The following is an 18,457-nucleotide window of genomic DNA, read 5'->3' on the forward strand; positions in this document are numbered from 1 at the left end:
GAGAATCGAGTTTTCTAACAAAAGCTCATTTGAAAAGCAGAAATATTGGGTTCAACCAATCAATCATCAGTCAATCAACAGATTGCACCTATAGTTTCTTTCCAGTGTACTTTTAAAATATCGTCCCTGCAAAGATCATCAACTATGTACTAAAGCTATTTCAATAGCTTAAGAGGAAGCCACTGATGTCAGACAATATTTGCCTGAAAAGAAAAAAAATGCATCCTGTGAGGTGTGATGAGAAACCAGATTCGAAGGCTTCTACTTTTCTTACGCACTGCGTCCCACACAGGATGCTAAATAGGACAGAGTTACGAGCTGTTGTTTTGCAACCCACAAGTTCAAAACATGAACACGAAACTGCCTTTGGGGTCTTGGGATTGAATTACTTTAATTCACCACTTTGGACCACAGAGTTCACAGACCCAATCACCCGAGGTCAAAGATGCAGCCCACACAATCACAAACATGTCGTTATGACGTTGCGTTTCTTTTTGTGGTCTGAAAAATCATGACATGGAACATTTTGCTTTAACCAGCTAACAAAGAGGGAGTCTTCGAAATATGAACCACCTCAACTATCAGGTTTCCAGTCCGATGAAAAGGGCCAATGTGGAACAGCAACACTGAACTGTCTATAGATTTCTTTTCTCAATGGCTGAATGATTTATTTTGTTGCTTTTTGTTGAGTAATCCCTCACCTCCTGAAAAGAAAAGGTCACTTAATAGGGTGCTTTGCTACCACCTTAGGCTCTTTGCGTGCCCTCTCTACTTGTATGTTCTCGTCACTGGTGAGATTTGGTGACTTCACCCACAATAGCTCTAAAAAACAAGACAAACACAAGTGCAGCGTTATCCTAAAGCAAAATCTGCACTGTTACTTTTTTTTTAAAGACGATAAAGAGTGAATGGCTATCTCAACACGAAATTCTACACAAGATATCTTCTCAAGTAACCAAATACAGCAACATCTGGCCCATTAACATGATTCCCCAGCCTCCACACACGCCCAGGAAAAACACATGCACAAAAGCTCACAAAAACAGACACTGCAGATGCAGGCAAGGACGTACACTTTAGCTCCACTCGTGCATGTTCGTGTGACATATGAGCTAATCTCTCTTCGCTCATCATCAGGAGTGAATTGCTGGTTTAAACATGGCCTTTGTTAGAGGATCTCAAGACCAATCTCAAGCTGCAGGGAGCATTCTGACACATTATAACCAAAGACTTACATGTCACATCTTAGTTATGGTGTTGCAACCACAATATTTAGAACCACAGCACAAGGCTTGTGCCAAAGGACTTGTGGCGTTTTTGTATCGAGTGTATGAATGACAGGATAGAGTGATCAACGCAGTCCAGATGTCGGAGTCTTCTTTCCTTGTAAACACTTTCCACAAACATCTCTGTGAGCAACGTGCTGGTCAAAATGCTCCAGGGCAATTTCACTGAGGTTTGACAATAAAGCCCAGCGACAAACCATATTTGTCATCTTGCGGCACGCAGTAATACACACTTGCAATCCACATAAACCTCTCCGTTCAATGCAGCCATTGTGTACAACTCTTGACAACCGTTCTATAAAAGCAACCTTTGTGATGTAGAGTTTTTCAACGCATCCCTCAAGTTGACCTCAGGGTGAGCTGGCCTTTCCACACAAGATTCTGTTTAAAGGCGAGAGGAGGATGCTACACGGCAGCCCTGTCATAAGGGATTTGTCAGCTAGGAAGCGAACACAGGACTCTTTCAGCAAAAGCAAAAGACAGACAGCCTTGCCTGAGGTTTATCTCGGTCTATCTGCAGCGATGGCCCACTTAACAAAGCTTTCGCCCTAGTGTTGATTGGTAGAAGTATATGTTGAAATTTTAGCTGTCTGCAGGATTCACTTCCTTGAGCTGAAATAAAAGGCCAACATATAAATGCTCATTCCATGTGTCACATTTGCAGCTTTCAGCCATAGTTTATCTTTCAAAAACTCATAGGAACATAAATATTGAGTGACGGTTCGTGCTTCCTCACTGTCGTCATCTTTACAGGGCAGACAGCAGCTGTCACATAATCCAACTTCACCATCTACAGTACATCCTTTTTTTTCCCTCCTTCACATAAAAACACTACACTGAGTGTTACACCACATACCTCTATTATTCTGTCGTGGATTTGAAGGCCTCCTTCCTTGTCCGCTGGACCTTTCTCCACGATCTTGGATACAAAGATCCCTTCATTCGAAGAGCTGTCATTGTCGTCCTATGGAATAAATCACAGTTATTGTCTGGAGAAAAATAAAAAGCACAGTGTTCAGATTGTTAAGGAGAATAGTAGTGTATACATTTCTAAATATTTCAAATCTTGTTAAGTTCAGTGCTGACATCCAAACAAAAGAACCTTCAATACATCTCTCAAGTAAACTACTTGAAACGTCTGGAAAAACTGTGCAGACATTCACGTGGTTTGCCCACACGGACACACTTCAGTCTCTCAAGTTAAAGGGGCCAAAGTAACAAAAAACATGTCGACCTACACGCATGCTAAAAATCCATGTGGACAGTTTGAGTTTTTTACAGAGGTTTTGAGTTACTCCCCTCTGAAAATTCTGCAGTCACCAAATGAAATGTAGGTGGACTGAATTCAGTTTGTGCTGCAAAAAATGAAAAAGTATGAGAATGGCATTGGATAGCATGTGTTCCCAGAATTACCAGGTACTCAGATCTATCCGCAGATTTCACCGTCAGCAGTTTTCATAGGAAGCAGCAATTTCAGAGGTGGAATCTGGGCAAGCGATACCAAAAATATCTGGAAGGCTAGACACCCATAGAGGTAAATGAAATGTGTCAGTTATATATATTTGTCTGTTTAGTTGGGTTGACTGACCCTTTAACTCTGCTCCTCAAATGCAACCCCAGACCTGGAGGGGTGATCCCAGCTTGGATGGACACGAGGTACTCCACCAGTAACACAGTGTCCATGATCCCAGAGTCAGAGCTACAGCTGGCTTTAAAAAACAACAACCTAAAACCCCTGCTAACATCTCTCTGAGCACTCTCTTTAAAACCACATGAAACGTGTGTTCTACAGGCATGCTAAGCCCTGCAACACAACTACAGTTTAATGAGATACTTAAAGTAACCTCAAAAGTCACAGCTAACTAATGAATAATTTCTGGTCTGCTTCCACTTTTGGGGGCATCATGTACAGTGTTAACACAGCAATGCTTGGCTACGAATTTTTTTCGACAAGCTCACTACTTTTCTTTACAACTACCCCTATCTTGAGAGTTGTAGACAAACTAGCGCTTCTAGAGACCACAAATCCTGGAAGCTGATTGCTTTTACCAAGCCATGCCAGAACAACAGCCACATGAAACACATGTGTCAAAGGCTACAGGGATATTAGCTATTTCCATTTTAATGAATAGCTTCTTAGACAGACTGCTGATTTGAGGCTAGCAGGGAAAGCAAAAGCCAAGTATTATCTCCACTCTCTTATAGTCGAGTTTGATACATGGTTCTGTCACAGGAGTGAGAAAGGTTGCAAATCTTCGAGACCGCGGGGTTTGGGTAAAAAAAAAACAACGCTTTTTATGTGTAGATCTTTTTATAGTTTCCCGCTATAAAAAGTTTTACTGTGATAATGTATGTCGCTACAGAAAAGTGCGCCATGGCGGCTGTGGAAAAACAGCAGTCGAGCACGACCCCGTTGAAACAGATACGGGGAACACCATTTCAATAGCACCTCCGCTTGGGGAAAGAAGCTCCGTGTATGTGAGATGGAGTTGTAAACAGTGTTGAGATATTTTCAACCCTTCACTCGACAGAGCGTGTGGCATCATTAATGACATTCACATCAGAGCCTCAAGGCAGAAAATATAGTGGCTGTGAAGGTTCAGGCTGGGATAAAAGACCCCTTTCCTCTCCTCTGTGTTTACCTCACCACCAAAATCCCCTCAATTAGAGACAAAACAACTGCGGTCACAGCCATAATCCCAGATTTAACTCTCATAAAAGTAATTATAGTTTTTTTAATCTGTAATGCCAAATCCGCTAAACCAGACCAATATATAAACACAATAAAACTTGATAGATGCGGTCCATCTATCCGCAGACTAGAAAACACATGCATGATTGTCTAAGCTTTGTCAGTCAGTACAGAGAAAGCTTGTGGTGCTTCAAGTATGTGCTATTCATTCCTGGGTTGCCATATGACACTTGGCTGATCACCGGGGGGAGATGAAACCTCCGAGACGCTCGGCTTTCAACCTACCGCGCATGGCCTTCCTCCTATGATGTTAAAACCCAGAGATCCGCCCTCACGAAGAAGGACAACCGTCACGCTTTTAGTCTCGCCTTCCTACAGACAGACAGAAGAGAGACACGTGAACAAAGAGATGGCAGGAGGTTATTCATAATAAACCATTACTAACTCCAGGTGACCGACAGTATGATTAAACTGGGTACTTAAAGAGGTAGAACACAGCAGAAAGAAAATTACCAGCAAATTATCTACCTTATTAGCACATAACAAACATATACAACTGCAAATAGAACAAGGTGTAGGGATAAAAAAAGTTATTAATACCCTCCTCTGCACATGTAGAGTGGTGTGAAAGTGTAAGAGTATTTGGCTTAATGGCATCCCTGAATTCATATCTTCCATAGGGAAGAACATTTGATTGACTCTATATTGCAGTTTGAATCCGTACAACTTCGCTGACAGAGCTTTATGCACTGTTTCTGTTGATTTCACCTGCTATAACTGTTGCTGGCATATTCCACTCAACTGTAGCTAATTGATGTCAATTTAGTGCATTAGCCAAACAGAAAAAGAGACTAACTCGTTAATGAATGACAGGTTAATAAGCTCTCTGAATGCCTGCGTCTACTGTGAACAGTCAGCCAAAGACTGTTTTGTCAAAAGATAACATCACTGACAACACAAATAGACCAAAAGAGCGCAGAGTCTTACTTTGCTCCAAATAAACATTTGAGGTAATCCCCATACCTCAGACAGACAGGTACTTTGTTAGCTAGATAGTGTCTAATTATTAAACTTTTAAGCACATCAAAAACCTGCAGGACTCGGAGCTGTGAAGCACCTCATCCTCTACAAGTCTGTGAAGCTAATGTTAACTTAAGCAGCGACAGTGCTGTGCTGTCAACAGTGTCATTAGAGGTTGTTAGTCAGATATCAAAACACTGTTGAGCCTGACTTGCAATGAGTTTGTCATTATTACCACAGAGGTTGTTATTAATAAACAGAACAACACTGATGAAGGTCACAGTTATATCTATATGTTATTAAGTAATGTAATTTAGTCATGAACATGGGCTTAATTGTTATTGTACTCTATAAAAAATAGCCAAGTTTAGACTGCTTCAATGTTACTCCAACTGATTGGTTTGAAGAAAGATCTCTTTCAGGACGTCATCATCATCAAAAAAATTGCTACTAAATATCATCATGAAGCCTCCACAGTTGATTCCTTATATTAAGAAAATCAGAGACTTTGTGTTTAAATGTGTGATCTCATCTCAATCTCATTATAAAAGCACTGATTTGCAGATGTTTCCAGAGAGAAATCTGAACCTTGGATAAAAGTTCAGAAATCTTGAAGTCAAATGTTTTTACAGAGGAAATTTTGGATCTCTTTTTATCACTCTTTTTATCACTCCATGAATCAGAAAATACTGTCAACAGCCATTAAAAAGGAAAAAAAGGCTCTATAAATCAGGCTGTGAATGATGTATGAAGCCTCTGTGGCAACCTTCAGAATAAAAAGATAGAAATAAAACTGTAAAGTTTGCTTTAACTTATAGATATCACCATGAAACCTCCATGTTTCCCCCTGTCTTGCCTTAATTTAAACAAGATGTTTGTAATTAAGCTTGGTACAAATGATCTTCTTTAAACTGTAGATAAATATAGGCCTATGGTATAATTCACATAAAGAAAATCACAATTTAGGTCACAATCCTAATATTATTAGTTCCCTCAGATCATTCAGCTCTAACCTCAGCCAGTCCAAAGACCAGAGGTGACCGGTTCAAAGAACCAACAGCCCTTCCCTCACAAACTGTTGTCCTATGTAAGTTAATACACCATTGACCTCTTACTCAGTGGCAACATGACATGAAAACCCTCTGAGAAACTCGCAGAGTCAGCTCCTAATCTGTTTTTTTAAGCGGGACTTAGAGGGGAGTTATGAGGTAACATAATTTCAGCTGCCACTCCAGTATGCTGTGACACAGAGAGCCTAAATATAAAGCAGATATTATTGGCATGTACAGTGTCCTGACTGCCATATAGGCTAAAAAGACCATCATGTGCATGTCAGGCCGTTCAGGAATGTGCGCTCCTGCAACGTGTCATGGCAGCATTAGCGACACATGCTTCCGAATTATAGTGACTACAGCCGTTACTGTCAACAAGAAGACAGTTGGCCATTAAGTGAAAACGGAGTTAAATCTGACAAGCAAAGAAAGTAACCACCATCTACTTTAGGTATATTGAATGTGCCACAAGCCTCAAAAGCAAATTGGATGGATTTTTAAAAGTGTTTTTACATTTTGTCCGCGAGAGCCATTAAAATGAACTCACAGTAATTATGGAGTGTTTTTTCCACATCTGCGAACCCTCTGGCAGAGCTCTAATCCCAAAGAAATGAAGTGAATCACTTCAGGAGGTTGTGTATTTACTAAAACATTAGGTATGCCTGGGTGAAAAAAACAAAAAAAACCTCACCACTAAAAATGCAAAACGTAATAACACTGACATCATTTAGCAGGGGTGGGGGGGTGAACACATGGGAGCTATGTCAAGTAAACAAACGTTTAACGTTAACGGAAAAAGAAGAACAGGCCCGTCGGTTACTGAGGAATCTGTTGCTGCTCACTGGTGACTTGGCACACTCACTGCGAGCCTTCACCTCAGCACCAGTCACACTTTCCGAGCCTGTCCTCAATCAAAATGCTTCCCCTGCGTCTGCCTCTCAGCATAGTCTATCTAATTATACTGTAGGTACGGTAATGCAGGATGAAAAAGGAAAATATGGATTCACATTCTGTTGGCCTGAGATCAAGAGGTAGAAAAACTCAATGGCCAGGCCATTTCAGAGTGAGGAAGACATAGCATGATTGAGTTCAAATCAATCCATTATTACTCAGTTAAGATGAAGTAGAACTCAAGAAGCAACATCCATGGCCGTGAAGTGAAGCCAATGCAGAAGTGCCAATAACTGCAGTTCCTTGAATAACCACTTGAGGCTGGCTGCACAATGATTCAATCTCCATAAGTCCCCATGTTCAAATGTCCAACTTCACAGCAGAAATTAACATGTTTACAGCCTGGTACAAATTTTTTTTAGTGTCCATAACTAATTTTCCCCGTTCATGACAACTGTACTGAGTCTGATTTTTTTTTTTACCCAGCTGTTCAAATGATATTAAGGCTTAAAGTCGGCTTTGATTAACAGGTATGTGGTGTTACAGATGGATTATTAGAGCATTAGAGACGTCATTCAGCCTGCCTCAGCCCCCCGATGATCTTTGCCAATTTTAGCTAGGAGGTGGAAGAAGTAGCACAGCCAACATGGTGGCGGCCAGCCTCAAAAAGGTGTTTTGGAAACCTGCGGGTGATGTCACCTATACGCAGTCCATTCTTTATATTATCAGTGATAGAACCCAGCCAATACTGAATTCTTGGGACTGATGATGATACAGATACAAAAAAATATATTGGCTGATATTCTTCACATAAATAAACACAATTTTGGTTACCAAACACGTGTGACAATGATATGTAATGGAGGCATTACATATCATTTAACAATAATTTAAAACTTTATTTATCTAAATGAGTGCACCGAAAACAAATTACCCCAAGCATATTTTCTGTAATGTAGCTATGTCCTGTAAAATAAGTTTTCATATCAGTGCATATCAGATAATTTAGGCCAATACTGGGCCGATATATCTGTCAGGCTCTAGTCTAAGAAGCAGCAGCTGAGTGGAGCTCATTCTTTTTAGAGTTACTTTCAAATAAAATCCACATTTACAGTGACTCCTGGATGCCTTTCAGTAACATGATCTCTGTCACATCCAATTGACACCCATGTGTTGGAGATAACTAATGGGCTACATTATTCTGTTAAATTATCTCACAGATTCATGCTTTAAAATTAGACCACAATTAGTCTTATCAGATTGAGCCTGTGATTACACAGATCAAATTCAACAGGGGCTCAATCTCTTTGGTGTCTTGTGATTTTGATAGACGCCTTTTATCGCATCAAGTAGCACAAACACTGTCATCCGGAACCGCTAAAAAGGAGCTTCGTTCAAAATGGAGATCTAAAAGCCGGAATGGAAAGTGTGACAACAATCCGAGTAGGCCTGAAGTGAAGCAGAGAGAGATCTGAGCTCGTTCTTTAGTTTTTGCTTTGTTTTATTGCTCTTGCTGGCTCACTGAAGACTTTTAAATAGTGTTAGGACTATTATTGGAAACTCCAGTCAGTTATTCCACATAGCCAGGTCACTCTGATCTCCCTCACAGTCGCTGCCTGGTTATTAAAAGAGGACATTAAAATCCTCCATCTGGTTCAGGAGGACTAAGCTGAGGAGTGGTGGAGACACAAAAACAAACTCAAACTGGGTTACTTGATATTCCCCCCTTTGACGGTGATTCGAGGAACAAATATGTCATAACAAATGTGCATTAGACACTTCTTACCACGGAAATTTGGAATTGTGAAACACAGCTAGTAACAGATGCACTCTATTTAGCTGTTCCAGGCCCGTGGAGCTGTGAATGCTGGCTCACATGCATGGCTTCAAAGCAACACAGCCATCATAAATGTCATTACCTGGGCTTTCCCAAAACACACCCTGTGAGGAAAGGTTTCATTGGCAATAAATTTGTTCAAATCTGATAACAACGCTTCACTGACATCAAAAAAAAAAAAAGGAAGCCAGACTCTGAGATGGTTTCATAGTTGCTAATCACACTTGTAATGCTCTGTTTCATATTGCCATGTGTGTGTTGAGGCACTTGCACTAAACAATCCTGTTCACCGCCTGACTGGATCCAATGAAAGAGCCTTTCTAGAAAGAATTGGAAGCTTTCAAACTAACCACATCATCCACAAAACGTTCTCCCGACCTAGTCCTCCTCTTATGTGGATGGTTTCCGGAGCAATTCCCATGTCCTCTATGCAAGGTGTTTCAAAACAAGGGACCTTATTCCTTCTGTTACATTAGCACAACTCCACTGAGGATAACACACTGAACATATATTTCAGTTGTAGGGCTGAAACGCCGCTGTCAAATGAACTATGATAACCAGCTGTGCTACAGACCCAGAGAGCTCCTGTGTACCAGTATGAGCGATTTCACCATTTCCCTGCATCGCTGCTTTTGATGCTCAATTTGCCAGTCTACTGGAACACACTGTGCTGGGAACTGAGCCCACAGCGAACAAATTAAACCATCACGGCGAAAAAAACAACCGGAAGGATGAGCGAAGAGTGAAAGACTTCTAACTTAAAACAAGTGTATAAGAAACTTCAGCAACAGAAACGGGGAGTGAAGAAGAAGCAAAATCCAAGAAAAAGTTCCCATCCGTCCATGTCACTTTATGTAACTGTGTCAGCAGTTTGGGTCCAATCTTTGCAAATTGCTCAGAATTAAAGCGCCTCCTCTTGTTCTTAGGCATGTTTTATAACTAAGCCTGATTACAGTGTGACCACTCCCCTCTGCTGATCACAGCACCAGCGCAACCACCATACACTAATTCAATTCATTAGCTGACTCATGAACTCCTGCATCCTTTATGATGTTGATAATTGGTCATTACAGGAGGCATTAGCTTTTTAAACCTGAACCATAAACCATCCTTACACCAGGGGTCCCTGAACAGGATCCCACAGATTCACACCCATTATTAACCAGTGAGCAACACACACACACAATCACTGTAGGTGGAGTACAATAAATATCAAATGTGTCTCATCATCACAGTGCGCGGTATCCACAAAAACACTGAGACCTTCAGGCCCTCACATGCCTCCTACTGATATCCACCGGCTAACACACACACACACACAACACTCAGCTTTGATGCCAGTACTCTTTTACATCTGTGCATGTAATTTGTTATGATTATCTCAGGGAAAGGGGCGAACAATCCGATGACAGGAAGCCTCAAACAAGCATGCTGCGAGGAGGCAATGTAAGTGGAACACTGGCTTTTGTTGTGTACAGAACTTGCAGTAAATATTTGGCCCTCCCCCCATTGACTGCCAGCTGGCCAGAGGCACAGCTGACATCCATGTCTCAAAGCAAGACAGCGAAGAAAGAAACAAACTTCTGAGCACCATAGGACTCCTGAAAACTTGATTCAAAGGGTCAAAAAAAAAAAAAAATTTCAATATGGGATGTCAAACTGTCCAAACAACATGCTGAAAAGATATCTGAAAGAGGCATTCAGAGGCATTTGTACAGCAGGATGTCAGTAAAGATGGATCAAAACAGGCTGGCTCCCTGTGAAACTTTTTATGGAATAATTCAGAAAATATTTGAAAGTAGTTTTCTCTTTAACTTCATGTGTTTCACACTAATGAAACCCTTTTCCCCTCATCAGCAGGGAGAGTAAAAACAATGGCTGAGACAGAAAAAAAGTTCCTCCTTTACACTGCGATCAAGCCAGCCGTCGTTTTCGCTAAGCCAAGCCAGCAGCTCCAACATTTCAAGTGCGCCCTTATTGCCGATCTTATGGCAAATACTTTGAGACAACTGGGAAAGTCAGTCCTAGCTTACTGCAGCGTGTGAAAACTTCCGTTTTTCAAAATAAAACATGGGTATTTGATTTTTTTTTAAAAGAAAGAAACAAAGAGGTGTGTCTCATAAGACAAATATGATCCTGCACTCATTTTGAGCCAAAGGTCAAAAGACCTGGAAGCGATAGATAGACCAAATAGATCAGACCTAGTCCTCCTGAAGTCCACAACCATCTCCCTTGTCTTGGCCACATTCAAGATGAGGTGGTTGCTCCTACTCCACGCCACAAACCGATCCACCAGATCCCTATACTCAGTCTCCACCCCATCACTGATACACCCCACAACCGCAGAGTCATCTGAGAATTTCTGTAGATGACAGGACTCAAGAGTGGTGCTCAAAGTCTGAGGTGCACAGTGTGAAGAAGAAAAGTGAGAGTACAGTTCCCTGTGGTGCTCCCGTGTTGCTAACCACCCGATCAGACACAACCCTTCAGCCTCACAAACTGTGTCTGTCCATCAGGTAGTCAGTTACCCAGGAGATTGTGGAGGTATCCACCTGCATCATCTGGAGCTTATCCTTCAGTGGTGTAGGCTGGATCGTTTCGAAGGCACTGGAGAAATCATAGAACATGATCCTTACAGTGGTGCCAGCTCTATCCAGGTGAGAGAGGGCCTGTTGAAGCAGGTAGATGATCGCGTCCTCAACACCAACCGAGGGGCAGTAGGCAAACCGCAGCAGGACTAGGGAGGTGGTCACCTGAGGTCTCAAATGGGCCAAAACCAGTCTGTAGTCATCAACTGGTCTGTAGTCATTGAGCACAGCTGGATGTGACTTCCAGAACCAGGCAGGATGTCTTCCACAGCACTGGAGCCTTCTCCTGCATCAGACTCAGGTTGAATAGGTGCTGTAGAACCCTGCATAGCTGGTCTGCGCTCTGGGTCTGATACCATCCGGGCCTGCAGCTTTGTTCTGGCATAGTCTGGCTGCTGGAAACAGTCAGGCAGGTGGGGGCGGTGACGAGGGGCTCAGAGATCCCGGATGTGTAGGAAGGTGTTGAAGGGGAAATGTTAAGGTCCATTGCGGGGGTTGGGAGATATGCAGGGTCATCAGTCTGGTCATCAGAGGTGTGGGGGAGAAGAGGGTGTGGGGTCTGTGTTGCTAAGGGAGGGGTGAACCGAGGTTCCTGTAGTTCTACTGAATCTTTTGAAAAACACATTTAGTTCTCAGGCTATCTCTCCCTCGTCTTGAATCCAGTGATGGTCCTCATTCCTGACCACACATCCCTCACATGCGACGTCGGCATCAGCTGATGGCGGAATGTAAACAACGATGATGATGATGTGCACATAAACTCCCTTGACAGATAATATGGACTCCTTCGTTCCTCCTTCCTTCCTTCACGGTTATATGTCCGGGATTACACCACCTGTTGTTCACAAGCACTGCGATCCCTCCTCCCTTCTTCTTACCGCTCAGTTCACAGTCTCTGTTGGCCCTCGTCCATCTTATTAGCCAGGGACCTCACATTCCCCATCACAACCGTAGGAAGAAACGGCTTAAATTTCGGCCCTGCATCCCCGGCATTTTCTGTTCACCTCGTTGGGGATCTGTGGTCTTTCTCTCTGCAGCAGCGCAGGTTTGGAGAGTGCTAGCAGCTGGTCGCGAAGGTAAACAATGTGACCGCTGCCGTCGGCTTGGTTACCCGGCACAACAATAGTTGCCAGGAAAAACAGGAAAATGCACCAGACTCACAATATCCACTTGGCCCAAAGCCATTCCACAAGAGCTGTACAAAAAAGTCTAAAAACGCAACAAAACAGAAAATAAGTAATAAGCTGCACTAGTGTGGCACCATGGCAATAAAAATAATATAATAATGCTCAAATTTACATTATGAAATGTATTAATCGGCCTCCCATTGAATGCAGCCATTGATATGTAGTCACATGGCTGCATTTTGGCTTATGCATACATGAGCAAACCCCTGTATCCAGATTGCCAATATGAGATGATGAAAATCAAAAAAAAAAAAAAAAAATCTAATCAGATTTTATTTATATAGCCCAAAGTCACAAAGTGCATTTGCCTCGGGCTTTACAATCCGTACAAGGAGTGACACCCTCTGTCCTCAGACCCTCGGTTTGAGTGAGGACTCACAAGATCATCATGCAAATGCATGGTCAACCTGATGATCACCTGTTGAACAATGGGAAGCATACCGAGACATATTTTAGCAAGACTCAAGACTCCTCTTGTGTTTCTTGGAGGTTGAATTCACCAGCTGAGTACAACCTCAGAACAGGCTGTGCGACTGAAAGAATGTGTGGAATTTCTGACACATTTACAAGTCTTGACGACATCTGTGTAGCAGGGAGGAATAATGCTGATTGCAAGGATACACCGGCCTTTATAAGCCTCCTCAAATCTTTGCTTCAGATCCTGAAAAGAGAATCACAGCACTGCTTTATCACAGGTGGTGACATCAATGACGCCAATCATGAGAATTCACCCAGCCTGACAGCAGCTGAATCCAAGCCCATTGTATTGTCAGGCGAAGTGATAAGTTGGAATGAATCACCCATTACTAACTTAAAAGATTTATTTCCAGCATGTGAAGAAACCACTTAAAATTATATAGTAGATCTTCATATAGAAGACATTCTGTACAGTCAGTCAATCAAGCAGATATGAGATAAAAATGTTTATAGGGAAGAAAAGTAGCCCATTGCATAAACCTGCACACCAGGGAGAATTTGGGCAAAGAAATAATGCCTAAATGCAAGTCTGTGGTGTGTTTTAACAAGTTTTATATGTTTAAGAAACTCTGAGCTCTGACGCCAATACCTTGCTTAGATTTATTGAGTTTTTCACACGAGACGTATCATTGTTTCGTATTTGAAATGCTGGACAAAAATCTTTTTGAACTGATGTGTGAGAGGTCTTTTGTTCCACGTTTACTTGAAGTTAAGAGTAATCGCACAACACATGCTGGTGGCTCTAAACGCCTTTAAAAACATACGTGTGGCACACGCAGATATCAAACATGACAATATAATGTTAGTCAATTTCAAGCTTTTCAAGCTGAAATGAATTGATTTTGGTGTGGCCAAGCCAGTTTATGAATTTCAGTGTGGCAGGATTATTCAAGCTACTAACTACAGGGCCCCAGAGGTTTTCCTGGCTACTGGATGTAGCAATTGATATGTGGTCACTTGGCTGTGTTTTGGCTTTCTTGGTATTGAGCTCCAACCTGTATCCAACTGCATGTGAGTATGAGGTGCCTGATTATCGTCTGTTGAACCTGTTTTCACCAAGGACAGTCTTTTCCATTATGCCCCATGGAGGCTGAAAACACCTGCTAAATATATCCTCACAACAGGCCTAGAGATCAAACAAGTAATTTCTGAAGGGATTTCTACCACCTTTACCAGTCTTGATGACATTGTGAACACAGTGGAGGACTTAAGGACCTCGCTGAGTTTCTTGATACACAGGCCTTTTTAAGCCTCATCAAATCTATACTATGTGTGGATCCTGAAAAAAGAATTACACCCAGCAACACTTTATAACTGACGATGGACCCCCAGCCCAAGCTGGCTTAGCTGAAGCTGCCGCTGCTGACCCTGATTACAGAGTCGTAGCCACAGCTGACAGAACCAATGCTGGCAATGACAATGGACCACCAGTCCAAGCTGGCTTAGATGAAGCTGTCCCTGCTGGCACCAATAAAAATCCAAGAAACTTTGTTGAAGTCAAAACCAAGCAGAAGTGTTTTAAGAGCATCAGACTTGTCTACTCCAGCTCCAAGCCCCCTGTAATGTCAGATAAAGATAAAGAAACCACTATGGATAATAATAATGGAATACCATTAGATGAAGCCACCGTTAAAGGCCAGTTACATGCCTGCAGACATACCGTAGTTTTCAGACTATAAGACGCTACTTTTTTCACACGCTTTGAACCCTGCGGCCTATACAACGGTGCGGCTAATTTATAGATTTTTACTGGCCAACAGCCACTGGGGGGGCACTCTCTAGCAGTAGTGAGACAGATGTGGGGAAAGATTATGCGCCGAAGAAGACACTAGTTTTGATTTTGATTTTGAACTGTCATTTTGCGCATCATGCACACACCCTCATCATGGAAAACACACGAAGAAATGCATATGATGCAGCTTTTAAGTTAATGGCAACTGATCTGGCCGTCAAAGAAGGAAATAGAGCTACTGCACGTAATCTTGGCATCCCGTGTTGATGTCGTGTTGGTGCCCTACTGCCGATTTCAGACACAGTTTAAAAAAAAATTGTGTCTTAAATTAAAACCAAAAAAAAATCTTCCATATACTGTCTTTCTGTGTAAATATCTCATGTTACAACATGAAAAATTTTTAGCTTATATTCAAGTCCGGCCTATATATGTACAAAATGTATTTTCTTTTCAAATTTAGCGTGTGCGGCTTGTATTCAGGTGCGCTCAATAGTCCAAAAATTACAGAACTCCTGCCAACAATGACAATGGACCATCAGCCCAAGCTTTGCAAGATGAAGCTGCTGCTGCTGGCACCAATAACAATCCAAGTGACTTTGTCGAGGTCAAAACCAATCGGAAGTGGTTCAAGATCAGACTGGCCATCTCCGGAATGGTCAAGTCTCTAAGTGGCTGCTGTTAGATAGTCATCCAGTGAAGATGCAGCATCGTATTGTTCACACAGTATGTATACATGCAAGTGTACATGACTGTGTCCAAGGGTTTTCTCCAGGTGCTCTGGTTTTCTCATACTTTCATTTAATTAATTTAAAAATAAAAATAAAAAAACAACAACAAAAAAACAACATAAATAAAACAAATAAAATAGCGATAATAAAATAAAAATGTTGACTTGTTTTACTGCTGATATCAATGTCTTTACTGATTTTGAGGCAATAGGTCACATGACCTGGAACTTTGAGCTATAATTGTAAATATGAGTACAGCTCAATAGTTTCAAGGTCATGTGACCTATTGCCTCAAAATCACCATAGGACAGTATAGCTGCACTTGCTGTATGAGACACACCTTTTTTATATAGCATTTTACTTCCCCTTAAATTTTATATGATTTTTTAATACATTTCATAATGTAAATATGAGCATTATAGCTCATTAACTTCCAGGCCATGTGACCTATTGGCTCAAAATCAGTGCAGGATCATGCTTGTTTTATGAGACACACCTCTTTCTTTCTTTCTTTCTTTTAAAAAACAATAAATCTTAATACTCCTCATATTTTTTAAATAAACTTTTTACATTTAATACCCACGTTTTATTTTGAAAACCGGATGTTTCCACACACTGCAGTAAGATAGCACTAACTTTCCCAGTTGTCTCAAAGTATTTAAATATTTCTATATTAATATATAAGTGTTAAAATGCGATGAGGAGAGATGTGTGTCTCATACAGCTCAAAGTATTTGAGACAACTGAGTAAAGTCGGCAATAAGGGCGCACTTGAAATGTTGGAGCGGCTGGCTTGAGCGCAGCTCCTTTACTGTAGGAACTGTTTTGCCTACCTTGCAGGAGAAAGCCACGGTTTTGGTGAGGGAGTCGATCCTCTCGCTGTACTCGGTGAATTTCTTCTGATATTTCAGAGCTGTCATCTGCAGCTCGCTGTGCACGGCGGAAAGTTGCGCCAGGAGTGACTTCTCCCTCTTGTTGGCTTTAATAGTCTGCTTCTTGAACTCTCTATCCAGGCTGATGATTTTGCAGTGCAGCGCGCTGTTGTGCGCCTTCAGGGCTCTCAGGCAGCAGTGGCTGTTGAATTTCTGCTCTTTATGGGTGAGCATCAATCCGCAGCCGCTCTCGCATATCCCCACCGTTCTGTAGTCGCACGTCTCCCGCATATGAGCATCCATGTCCCGCAGGTTGAGCACCTCGCTGCATCCTTTATTCCTGCACTTCTCCGGGGAGTAGTCGCACATCTCGGCGTGCTCGGCCAGATGCTGCAGCTTCACCACCGCATCGCAGCCCCTCGCGTGGTTGTCACATTTGATCTCCAGCTTCAGGATGAGGTTTTTCAGAGGCAGGACGTGGTTCAGCTCTTTGGCGGAGATACGCTGACATTTGACGGGGCAGCTGCTCTGTTGGACGACCCAGGGCAGCACGCAGCCGGAGCAGAAGACGTGACCGCACGGAGTTGTCAGCGGGTCCTCCAGGACTTTATTACACAAGTTGCATTTGAAATCCGGGTCCACGGTCCCCTTGAAGCGGTCCAGCTCGAATCCCATGATTTTTCAAAGTCCAAATCCGAACTTGTTGACTCCCCCACCCCCGCAGATCTGACTCGGAGCAGTGGGGCGTTTTTAGCTGGTCATTGGTGGAGTGCTCACAGACCGACTGCAGGCTCTCCTCACTGTCTAAACTCAACTAATTGACCGAGACTTTTGGTGCCTTCAGGTACGCCTCGTAAGACTATACTTTAAAAGTTGGAAAAGTTTTAGCTTGTGAAATTTCATGACTTTAGATCATTTTTAAAGCAGAAACAAGTTTATTACGGAGCTGAAAACTAAAAGAGACAACACGTGGATGAAGTTGAACGTTATTACAGGCTGTGACGCCTCAAAGTTAGACCTTAAAACAAGGAAAAATATCAAGCCACAGGTGTCGTCTCTTCTGCAATACGCCAAATATTATATATTATAATAATATAATCTCTGGCGATGACAACACTACATACGAGGTGTTTGTCGTCAAAATATCTCATTTAAACTCTCACACACGCCGTTCACGTGACCAAAACCGGCAAATTCAACTATTCTGACATCCGTGAAGGCAACACCAGAGACAAAAGTGTGGCGGAGTTCTCTACCGTAAAACTTCTACTAACTGCGCATGTGAGTGCCAGACATGGGCATAAAACTCTTTTCTGCTGTCACGAATATAAAAGTTTTATGCTTGCCTCATCCATCAGCTTGTGAGCAGTAAACGCATCATTATTTATTAGTTCCAAAGCTGAGCAGATTCTAACTTTTTGAGACTAAACCTGACACCCTGATTCATACACACATATTCTGGCATTTTGCAGTCTTCTATATTGAGATAACAATACCACTTGACAATGCACACAAAGCCTTGAGGCTATATTCCCCTTCTGGATATTTCCAAGTGATAAAGTGCCAAATTCTGCTACATAAATGTTATACAAGGTGACATGATAGATATTTACAACACGGCGGGTGAGCGTTCAGGCATGCACAACACTTGTGAAAACAAGCAACTTTGGAAGGACACTATCAGCGCAACCACAAGACACGAGACATGTCAAGTTACAACACACTTTGAGTGATCAGGCAAAAGTTGTGAAAATCAACCCGGATCACAATGTGCGGTATGAAAATGAGCATTTGAGGCACCGCCGTCGTGGGATTCGTGTTGAAACACACCTCCCACCAAACTCCTTATGTAAAGAAAGCATAGCATTACACTGTATTACCACTTCAGTTTGAGAGTATTTTCAGTCCCAGCAGGAGGCCCTATAGTACTAAATGCATTTGAATTGTAAATGAAACTCCGGTGGGCAAACTTAAAGAGAAGAATAACCTCGGCTGGTTCTGACCCTGCCTTGATTAGATACCCATTCCTACTGGTTGCCTCCTCTTTCGGAAATCCAGTTTTATGCAATGCCATGCTCAATAAAACCTTTCCATA

At 42.1% G+C, this 18,457-nt stretch overlaps 1 protein-coding gene across 2 annotated transcripts in view; it reads right to left on the minus strand.

Annotated features, from left to right (window-relative positions):
- pdzrn3b (PDZ domain containing RING finger 3b) overlaps positions 1-17,154 on the minus strand; it is a 95,790-nt gene extending 78,636 nt beyond the window's left edge. The window contains exons 1-3 of one of the 2 annotated variants that reach the window (XM_010734937.3): positions 16,324-17,154; positions 4,264-4,350; positions 2,143-2,250 (exon numbers count right to left, since the gene is read on the minus strand). In XM_010734937.3, the coding sequence (XP_010733239.1) occupies positions 2,143-2,250; positions 4,264-4,350; positions 16,324-17,037 (909 nt within the window). In that variant the 5' untranslated portion in view covers positions 17,038-17,154. The remainder of the gene's footprint in view (positions 1-2,142; positions 2,251-4,263; positions 4,351-16,323) is intronic. The other variant, XM_010734938.3, reaches the window with a different exon arrangement.
- Between the last annotated feature and the right edge of the window lie 1,303 nt (positions 17,155-18,457).

Source organism: Larimichthys crocea, chromosome I, assembly GCF_000972845.2.
Source record: "Larimichthys crocea isolate SSNF chromosome I, L_crocea_2.0, whole genome shotgun sequence".
NCBI lineage: Eukaryota > Metazoa > Chordata > Actinopteri > Sciaenidae > Larimichthys > Larimichthys crocea.